This window comes from Apus apus, chromosome 7 (assembly GCF_020740795.1).
Source record: "Apus apus isolate bApuApu2 chromosome 7, bApuApu2.pri.cur, whole genome shotgun sequence".
NCBI lineage: Eukaryota > Metazoa > Chordata > Aves > Apodiformes > Apodidae > Apus > Apus apus.
The window spans coordinates 8354760-8365984 of NC_067288.1; the positions used below are offsets into that span (position 1 = coordinate 8354760).

Here is an 11225-nt window from a genome sequence, read left to right on the forward strand (position 1 = left end):
TAAGACCAAGCTTTGTGCTAATTCTCATCAAACCAATATTCAATATAACAATTTAGGCTTCCTTAAGTTTATTTTGAGGGAAGGATTAAAATAGCCTCTTCAGAGTTACTGAAAGTCAGTAAGGAAATTTCCTGACCAAGTTGAGTGGTAAACACACACAGTCCTTTTCATCTCAAATAACTAACTAGCTAATTCTGACTATTCCTCACCTTCATATGAACTGGGTTTATGAGGAAAAGAGCCCTGCAAAAATACACAGTGAAGTATAGTTTTTATAGCTCTATAGAGTATACCCAAAGGAGAAATACCACTAGTTAATAATAATACTCTTAAAGATAATCATTCCAGATTTACTATTTTTAGAATTTTTAATAAATAAAATATTATACCACTATTTTTTTTACTGTATTCCAGAAATGTGTACTGATCATGGTCAAAAAACACACTGAAGCATAAAGTAACATTTACATCAGACCATTTAAACTATTTTTTTCTGGTGCAAATTTATTCTGCAAGCTACATTTTTCCTTCTAGTGATAAAGTAATATTAAATTAGGTAGGATGCAATAATACGACATCAATAAATAAAGCCATAAATAAAGTTAAAGTGTTTCATTCATTTTTTCTGTACTCTGCTCCCCATTTCACCACAGCTTTATTTAGATTAGCAATATTTGTTTATTACAGGGTAAGAAATTGTAGGAACCATGCCTGACTTGAAAGGAAAAAAATAGTAAAAAGCCAAATTAAATTTATCAGGATCTTCCCACGGATACTTTAACAAGCCTAGAAAGAACTAGTCTAAGATGCCATATATAGCTGAAGTGTTAAAAAGTGAAAAAGAAAAAAAAAAACTTGATAACTGCACATGATTTTTACACATACCCAGGACTAGGGTAAATTTACAAAAAGGAGTGCCTTTTTTTCTTTAAGCCTACATCTTCAAACAGCCTAGACATGCAATCTGGAAACACTTAGATAATACTCCAAAAATTTACCATTAGAATGCCAAAAACTCCCAGAAAAAAACAGAGCTCAATCTGAGGTTATCACCATTTCTCTGAAACTACGGGAGCTCTATAGTCTTTCAGTCTCCCATGATCACGTGTTTAACAGTTACACAAAGGACAAAGGCAAATATTTAACAGGTAATACGCAGAGGTGAAGAATTCAGGCAGACTCAGAAAATAGCATAAAACAAAAGCCCAATACTGATGGCTTTTCAAATTTAGCTTGCTGCACAGTACAACCGTAGTATAATATTATTATTATTATTATTATTATTATTATTATTATTATTATTATTATTATTATTATTATTATTATTATTTTATTATTATTGCTTTATATTTTTAAAATCACAAATTTTTAATACAAATAAATGTCTCATTAAGGAGTGCTAATGATACAAGATCTTTGAACACATAAGAAGTATTTTAAAAGTCATTATTATCTCTAAAATGTCACCTGTCCAACACTGTTCTCTCTACAGCTACCAGGGTACATATAATTACAGATTTCACATAAATCTCAGTCTCCTTACTCACAGTGAGCTATTACCCTTCCTGATTAATCATAAGGCATGGTTTTAATTGTCTTCATTAGATTAAAAAAAATATTAAATTTCCTTTTTCTCAATATTTTAAATGTTTAATTATGTCATCTTAATTCATGTTAAATAGCACTTAACATCTCAGTACTCTGTGAAGTAAAATGTTGCTTACCAGTGGTATGGCTCGTAGAACAGTATGTCTAGTATTTATTTTTTAAAAATAACTTCAAAGTTTCATAATGTTCCCTTTGTGTTTAGAAAACCATTTAGCAGGTTTTCAAAAAATTGTCGTGTTCAATGTAAACACTATTGTTATTTCCTTAAATGTGACTTCCCAAATGAATGCAGACATTTCAGAGCTTGCTGGCCTTGGTGAGAATCAAATTATTTAAGATCTCTTCAGCTAACTGTATTGGTGAGGTGGGTTAGGACAATATTGTTCCGCCATTTTGTTTTGAAGTCTTATATAGATCTTAATACTGATCAGACTTAGGTGGAATATTTTGATACAATGAGGAGAGATCCATACTAATTAACTGAACTGGCTGTATTGATATTAAGAGGTTCAATAACCAACTGTCAAATGTCAAGGGTTATACAAGAAGGCACAGTAGTACTTTCAGCTCATCTTTCTCTCCATATGACCATTTCTATCACTGTGAATGGCACTGCCATCTTAGAAAGGAAAGGAATTTCTAAATGCCAGTTCACCTTAGCAAGTCAAGTAGCAACAGGCTGCTAGACAACTCTACATCCTCAGTCATCTATGCCTTGGAAGAGGACATTCACCTCATAATTTTGGTAATGGTGATCTTCTAACAGATCATTTTTGTCTGAAATTAAGAGCAAAACCTGAGGTCTTCCACAACAGTCTCAGACTAGCCCACAGTATATGTCAGAAGATCACCTATAAGAGGCTCACGAAAGTCCCCTCTCTCCTACACCCTCAGAGATACTTTCTCTACATTTGGAAATATTTTTAATAGCCAGTCTTGTTCCTCCCACCAAAGCTAATAGTCTGCCAATATCATATTAAAATCCCAATATCCTGAATGACCAGTTGAGCTAGTCACAATGAAATAAAAATAACATCAGTTGAGTTTTCATAAACAGTAACTGCCACAATTAATTGTATTAAATTAATTCATAATATCAGCACAAATTGAACTTACTTTGTTATTTTTTCCTCCAATTACTGTGATCTATGAACTGCCAAATAAGTGGAAAAATAATAAACAAAATCTAATGAAGCCATTAAAACTAATTTAGTGCATTTTGAATGTTGTTTGTATCATTTTAGCTGAACTGTAATTTTCATGCAATCTATGGTCAGTCTCAGTATAAAAACAAATTATCATGTGGGTCATTGAATACAAGTTTGTAAATTAATTCTGCAGTGTCAATAAATACATTCTTTATGATACTCCTGAGTGGGTGAAAAAATATATTTTTATAGTCTTCATAAAACCTGGTTGACTAATCAACACCTGCACATTACAGATGTTTTTTGAATTAACACCTACAGTTCAAAACAGTAATTAAAAACCAGACAATATCTACAAAAACGTCCTTTAAAAAGTTATTTGTTTAACTTATCCCCTTTGAACAAGTGATCAAATACTAGATTGTTCTACACAGTGAAAACATAGCTTTGCTCATTTTTCAAAGGGTACATTCAGCTAAACATTGGGCTTAGCCTTTAGACCTTTTCTGTTATGGCTGTCAGGGCAATAGTGGCAAGTGCCCATTGCTCTTAACTTTTTTTGAATTTGGTGTGAAGATGGGAAACTACATCCCCTTCCAGAGTCAGAGAATAGTACGCATCAACAGGTGCTGTCACATAAAAAATAAATATAATCACAGTTTTCCACTTGCAACTCAGCTTGTTGTTTTTCCCACCTGTATTTTTTTCAGATTTGGTTTGGTAACACTGCTTTTATCTGTGCTGCAGTTTTCTCTAGTCACAAGGGGAAAACAAAGTGAGAAAAACATAAAACCTCTAGAACATTTTAGGCTACTGAGAACAATAAAAAAGTGAGGCTATTTTACAGTGTTTACTCCTTATTAAATATTTTAACAATCACTATACTTTGAAGGAGCTCTCTAACTTAAAGCTACTTGAAGTACGGTAAACGCTATTAACTTGAATGTCATAAAAAGCTAAAGGGTAAATTCCTTTATTTGCAAAAAGCCAAAGTGGTTTGACACAGGGTACAGTATCCAGGAGGCAGGGCAGGACTTCCCTGGCAGAGCTAATCCATACTGAGGACTTTTGCTCAAATCTTGTAATTGCCCCTGCCAGGCATATGATCCTTGTGCCACTAGCTGTTAGAAATAATTATTACTGGCTAAAGCTAGCAGGAGCTTTGTAAGACCCCAGCAGGGGGGTAGGCAAAGTTTTCTTCTTTTTGCTAACTCAGAGAATAACTTGCACTGATCTTAACTTAGTGCCTTCCTTCCCCATCTACTGTAGCTTGATACTGAGCAAATCAAGCACATCGTCTTATTTAGTAACCTAACAGGTATCTCTGTAAGTGGAGGCAGGATTTGTCCCTCAAGAGATCCTTCTGAGTAAATAATATCAATGTTTTTATCTATGAGGATAAACACTGTTTTTTGTCTCTTAATGACTGTTTCTGTTTTACTGCTACTTCCCACCAGGAAGTTGACTGCTAACATAATTAGTAGATGATTGCATGGGGGAGGCTGAAATCTTCAACAGCTGTTTTAAGGCATTCTGTACCAAATCTTGTGTGCTAAAGAACATCTGCTTTTGAATGGCATTTGCTCCCATAACAAAGAGATTATGGGACCACGGTGTGCAGAGCTCCGGGGAGGACTCAGCTTGCTCATTTACTTGAAAAAAATACAAAGAATCCACTTTTAAGTGTTTAGTGGATGGGTACAAGTACTTGGGGTAGTTGTACCTATCAGAATTCAGAACATAAGCCCACCTGTAATTGCGAAGTCTAGAAACTGAATGTGTAGTGCTGAAATGGTTGACAAATTTATTCTAGAATAAAAGTATTTTGAAACTTCAGAGATTTCTGATGCTTCAAGTGATCTGTTTCTTAGTTACACAATACAAGGGAGACAATATGAATCGATGTTACTATTTGTAATAGAGGGGTCATTCTGAGAGCAAAGCACAGTGAAACACAGAACTTTACTGTTATAAAATAAATAATCATGATTGGCTGTAGTAGAATCATAATAATAGAATTAAGAGAGAAACCATTTGGGAAAGAACTGCTTCAGTTCCCCATGGAGTATTACAGTGTCTGCCAGATGTAAAGTAGCATGTATCAAGCTCTAGATGGAAAAATAAGAGCTTTAGAGTAATAAGTGTATAAGTAAATAATGATTGAAGTACTGAGCACATTTACAAACTGTGCATCATGTTGACCCAGAGGAGGAAGACTACTTGCTCTCTGGGAGTTTTTAAGCTGAGACAGTTAAACCTTTTCTGCACTAGAAAACTTGTGCTGGAGTGTACCACCACAGTCTACCTTGGACAGATGAAGTTATGACAGCAATGAAGTGTTCTTCTTTTCATGCCTTCTCCCCAGTTCAGGAGATTACAACAGTGTAAGCTAGTTTAAGTGGAATATAGAAACAATGATATTTTGCATCCATTGTTGTCGCAGGAATGATGCCAAAATGGAAATTAGCATGAGGCTGACAGAACTCCCTTCTACAAAGTATACGTCCTGTTCCTTCCACACAAGTAAATAAATTCCCTCTTTTATCTATAACAGGGACCCAATCCTAAGATAAATTTAGAAGGAAGGTAAGTACAGAGATGTAACAGTTTACTTATGTGAGACTACACTTCTAAAACTGCCACTTCAGTGTAGCTAACGCAGTGATCTTACAAATGTTATTATTTTTCTTTAATGCTTTTTTAATATAAGTGGTTTTGCACAGGAAGAATGGGCTGAGCTTGTACATGAAGCATTTTTTTTCAACATTTAGGGTAACTCAGACTCTCTAACTACTACTGTGCAGTCTCACTGCAGATATGAAAACACCTGCTGTCTTAGTCAATTAGATTTTGTCCTGGTTTGAGCCAGGATTAGGCCAATTTTCTTTTTACTGATTTTTTTTCTTCAGTGAACTCTCTTTTAAGCGGCATGCTTGCTGAAACTAGAAGCAAGTTTTCCAGCTAGTGGACTGATAACACTCAAATGTTTACAGATACTGCCCAGAGACCAAGGATACTTTGCTCTGCTTGTTGAATCTGCTGCTTTGGGACACTAAAGGAGCAAGAGAGTCATATCTACAATGCTCTCATACGGAGGAGCAGACTAGACAAATAGCAAAATTGGCCAAAGAGATATTCCATCCGTATCTACATAACACTCAGTATAAATTCAGGGATCACAGAAATCAAGCCATTCTTCTTCCCTTCTCATCTATTCATGGCAGGCCTCCAGGGAGGACTCCATCTATCCATCTCCTTTGATCCCTAGGTGCGTGCATTCCTGACCCTCACGTATCTGTCCTCAGCTCCTGTTTGATCTGCCACTCTCTCCAGCAAGTCCAGCAGTCCAGGACTTTTTGGAACTGCTCACAACTACGGAGAGTGCTGTGGAACCTGTTGTGGGTAAGGGGAGGTGAAAGAGGTTTTACACATTCCTGAATATATCTATATATATTTGTACATATTTTATCACTAGTGTTTAATTAAAGATGTCTAGTTTAGTTTACAATCCAGAAGCCTCTCTCCTTATTCTCTCTCTCTCCTTTCCCTACCTGGGTGAGAGAGGGAGGGGATCGAGGGCATTGTTGTCACTCGTTTAATTGGCTGGTCTTGCGTTAAACAGAATTTTAAGCTCTTGAGAAGTTTTAATCAAAATAAAGTTTTTAAAACAGAATTTAGGCTTCTAAATCATTGTATTTCTTTTGAAATTTTACTTGCAAGGACAAAAATTTGACAATATTTGCTTAAGTCTTTTTATTTTGTAGCCTCTGATAGATGGAAGAATTTGTGAAAGTTTAAACATTTTCTAAAATGAGGAAGCCATATTGACAAAATTATTTCTTGCAGGAAAGAGGATTATTTTGAAGAAACCATAATAGACTTTTGAGGAAATTATAACAGAGTTTTTGGCCAAGTTGAATCTAGACTTAGATATTTTAAATCACTTGATTCAGAAATGTGTGGGCTTTTTATCCCCTTGTGGTTTAACAATCTCAGGTGATTTCCAGAAGGAAAGGAAAAGGGAGGGCTTCACTCACTAATTCACGCTGTGACAAATGACTGTTAAAATGCCTTCTGAGACTTACTGCAGGGAGTCGTTCCTTGAAAGTCACCAGTCAACATGACAGCCAGCAGTATACAATTGTCCAAGTGATATGTGGAGGTGTTCTGTATTATCTGAATCTCTTTCCTTTCCAGATAGGTGGTAATGTTCATTTATGCAGTAAGCACATCAGACGGGAAAGCTAATTTTAATTTAATTCTTTAAGTATCCAATGTAAGAACAGTTCTTGTACAAATGTAAAATTCAGCTCTACAGTTTCATCATGTAAGTGTATACTGTAGCAAAATTACTCAAATTTTCATCTCAATACAGGAGCAGGATTTGAAATGTATTTCCAGTATGTTCCAATACCAGTTATGTGCACACATATATAGAGAAAAGGAAAAAAAAAAAAAAAAAAAATCACAGAATTGGAAAATGTAAATTTTTGTTCCATGGCTGTGAAATCATGAACACTTATTGCAACAGCATGTAGAAAAGTTATGAAAACTGGCGCTTTGAGGGTGGGAGTTGGAAAATATACTGGGTTTCTATTTTTTTTTTTTGTTCTCTCCATCCCATTTGTTGTATGTGATTTTGAAATGGCAGTCAAAAAACAGCCAAAACTGGTTTTAGCATACTTTTTTTTTTCCAGGAAAGATCACTCAACAAATTCTAGAATGCTAATAAGTTATTCAAAATAGTTTATTTACTGAAAAAAATAAATTTGCCAAAGATTCACCATGTTCTTCCAAACACAGCAACTTCTTTTATGAAAAATAATATATAATCCAATTTGGCGGTTTGTGGAATATGACAGCCCAGAACCCATCTGTTACTAAAGCTAACTGCAAGGTTGGTTAGGAATCTAAGCTATGCAAATAGAATTATTTTTCACAAAATCACAGAATTTTTTGAGTTGGAAGGGACCTTAAAGATCAAGTTCCAACTTCCCTGAATGGGCAGGCACACCTTCCACTAGAATGCAAAAGCAGTGAGAAAAATGGTACTGTATTGAAGAAGTATAAGTAATAAATGGACTATGAGCTAGACACCAAAAAAAGAAAAGTCTGAGTCAAGCTTTACTGTGGAAGTCCTTGAGAAAAAAAGATGGGGGGGGGGAAAAAAAGAGCATTAGAAACCTGTCTCCAAGCAGATACATACCTTACAGATTTAAGAACAAAATTCCTGAATCAGTCCTATTAAATTCAGCTAAGCATTTTAGCATATGTGCATTTCATAAATGAACAGAATAATTTCAAAGAAATAGCTGATCAGTCTTCTGGGAGCAACATAACCAGTAAAGTTTCAAAATTAGGTACTATGCTTATGTCAGACATACATTTTTCAGCAAAAGAAAGGAGAGGTCTAGATAATTTCAATCGTATTTATTACTAAATAATACCATAAGACTTACTGGCAAACTTATGCTATCAAAACTGATTTGCTGACACAGAATCCTGGGTAGCTTGTGGCAGACAGAGGAGTAATTCCACCTCCTCTCCACTTCGAGCAATCAACAAGCATCTGAAAACACAGAGAGAAACACCATGCCTCCCAACCAGCACATCTTTCTGGAAAGGGCAGAATGGAAAGAGAAAAGAAAGAACTCAAGGATGGCCAGACTGGGAAGATCAAAAAGGGAAAAGGACTAAGATAGCAAGGAGTTCATCTGGTAACAGGCCTGAAGGTCACAGACCATACACAGATGGAAAACCTTTAACATAAATCAGACTGTCAAAAGTTGAAAGCAAGTGAAACTAAGAAGTTACAGTGAACCAGAAATATGCAAAAAAAAAAATATTTCTAACATCTCAGCCTAGGGCTAATAACCTCTAAAGTGAACTATCTTGATCACTTGCCATTGCACAGCCATACTAAGGCTACTTCAACTGTATTTTAGCATTCAGATACTCCATTCATAGTTGACACTATGGTTTGTGAAGGTGCTAATACTTTCCTATTTGCAACCAGATTATGTCTTCCATAGAAGATAACTTTATGAAGTTCAAGCCAAACAACTGGTATCAGGGAAGTGCTTGATAGAAGTTTAAACTAGAGCTGGCAAGTGTTAAGCAAAAAGGTGTATAGAGAACACTTTATTTATTGTAGCTATCAAGACCCTAGCTAATTAAAGGTGATAAAAAGGCTGTTTTTCCTATTTCAGTAGACAATAAAAGGCACATATAAAATACAAAGAGCTATATTTTCTAAAATCTCAAATACTGCTTTCAGAAATTATGAATATAGAATATATTTATGGTTTATTTTTTTTAACTATACAACCATGCTTTGATAAACATACTCCTTAACTCTGCATTACTTAGTAATAATGCTGTAATTTCCAACCAACAGCATTCATTTTTTGTGACTATCTTAAGATGTCATTTACCATTTTGTAACTGTCTGAATAAACGTCACTTGTCTCACTGCTTCTATGTATAGCATACTGTCCTAAATAAAGGTAATAATTAGTTACGTATCTGCATGATCTTGTGATTATCAATCAAGGAGAATCGGTCTTTCTTTAGGAAAGTAGCTAAAACCTAAACAATGCAGACCAGCATTAAAATCAGTTTCCAAGTGCTGAGTTACTCAATCTGACAATCTAAATATATTGAATTGGTCCAATATGCCATTACATATTACCAGACAATGTTGCTTTTTTGTCATTTGACCATGATAAATGGTTACTACTGAGTGGATCTCATTGCAAGATGGGATAGAGTAATAGCCTACTGACAGCCCAGGTTGTATTGCCAAATAAAGTGGCATGCTGCCGTTTGGTGTTCATGAATACTGTTCATTTAGCATTTTCAAACCGAACACGACGCGTTCCTTGTTAATTTGCTTGTTTGTTTTATGTAAGGGTTTTGGGGTTTTTTTAAGACATTTCACTTGAGACAAACACCTTTTTCTATTGGTTTGTAATTAAAGATGCCAAGTCCTTTAAATAATTCATAAAGGAATAAACTAATGGTATAGCCAAACCTAGGATCCTAGCATAAAAAGAAACTGCATGTAAAGAAGCATGCACGTTGGACAATAAAAATACCACAGCTAGCCTTTAGACAAGCGACAAAAGCGCGTTTTGTTTCAGGTTTCCCCTCAGTGCATGTTTTCATCCGGAGACGGTATCGTACCTGTCCTACTCTTTCTCCTACCGTAGCCGTAGGGAAGAGAAAGGTATTGCCCTTCTGCAGAGCCCGTAGTGCCCCAAAGGCTGCGAGATGCCCGGGGCATTCGTGAGGGACACCGGCCCCGGCTCGGCCCCGGTTGCGGGGTGGGGCACGGCAGGCTCCCTGCGGCCGTCGCGCACCTTTCTCGGTAAAGTTTTTCCCCGCGGCCGGCCTGTGGCGGGCGGTGCGTGCCTTCACAGCGCGCTGACCTGCCAGCGGCAGAGGTTCCGTACCCGGGCAGCGCGCTCCGCCGCGACCCTCCGCGGGGCCCGGCCGCCCCTCTCCGTCGGGCTGGCAGAGGGGCCGGGGGTGCCGCCCGCCCAGCACCTTCCGCTGCCTCTCGGGCCGTCACCGCGGTCCCCCGAGCACCGCACACTCACCTGTCGTCGCTCTGCCAGCCCTGGTCGCCCAGCAGCAAGTCCCGAAACCGGTACCGCGGGGGGAGCGGGGGCACTTCGCTGTCCAGGTCCACCATCCTGCCCGGAGGAGGAGGACACGCCGCCGCTCCCCTGCGGAGGGGCAGTCACCCCGCACCCACCCAAGCGGGTGAGGGGCGCGGGGAGCGGCGCGCAGCAGGTTGTTCCCGGGCGGGGGCGGCGCACACAAAGGCGGCCGGCGCGCGGCGCGCGGGCTGCCTCCCGGCGGCTGAGGGCAGCGGCGGGAACGGCGCGCGGCGCGGCGCGGCGCGCGGGTGGCGGTTAAACGGCCCCCGGCGGAAGGTGCCGGCTGGCGCCGCTCGCGGCCCCGCGCGGCCCGGCCCAGCGCGAGGCAGGTGCCGGCGGCGGGGCTGCCTCGGCCGCGCGCGCCCGCCCGCCTGCCCACGCGCTCACCCGCCCGCGCGCGAACGCGTGCGCAGCGCCCGCCGGCGGCCGCGGCTGCCGACAAAGAGAGCCCAGCGCCGCGGGTGGGCGCGGAGCCGGGCGGGCCGGGGGGAGGGGCCGCGGGTGGCACGCTCCGGCCACGGAACCTTTGCCAACCGCAGCCCCCTCCTCAGCCTGCCGGGCCGGGCCCCGCGGGAGCGGGGACCTCAGGGACACCCCGGCTCCCGCCACGCTTCGGCCGCCACGCGCCGCTGGGAGCGCCGCGTCGCTCCCCGGAGCCGCCGGCTTGGGCTGAGCGAGGCGGGCGCGTCTGTCACCCGGGTGGCGGTTCGGCGGGTCTCGGCGGGCCCTGCCGGGTCTCGGCGGGTCTGGGGTGTCCCCGCACGCCGCGGCAGGGCGGGGGGCTCCGTGGGGCTGGTATGTGCGC

At 40.0% G+C, this 11225-nt stretch overlaps 1 protein-coding gene across 6 annotated transcripts in view; it reads right to left on the bottom strand.

Moving 5' to 3' along the window:
* Nucleotides 1-10569, bottom strand: part of KCNT2 (potassium sodium-activated channel subfamily T member 2) — a 120901-nt gene extending 110332 nt beyond the window's left edge. For all 6 annotated transcript variants that reach the window (XM_051625444.1, XM_051625445.1, XM_051625441.1 and 3 more), the window contains exon 1: nucleotides 10358-10569. In XM_051625444.1, the coding sequence (XP_051481404.1) occupies nucleotides 10358-10452 (95 nt within the window). In that variant the 5' untranslated portion in view covers nucleotides 10453-10569. The remainder of the gene's footprint in view (nucleotides 1-10357) is intronic.
* Nucleotides 10570-11225: the final 656 nt, after the last annotated feature.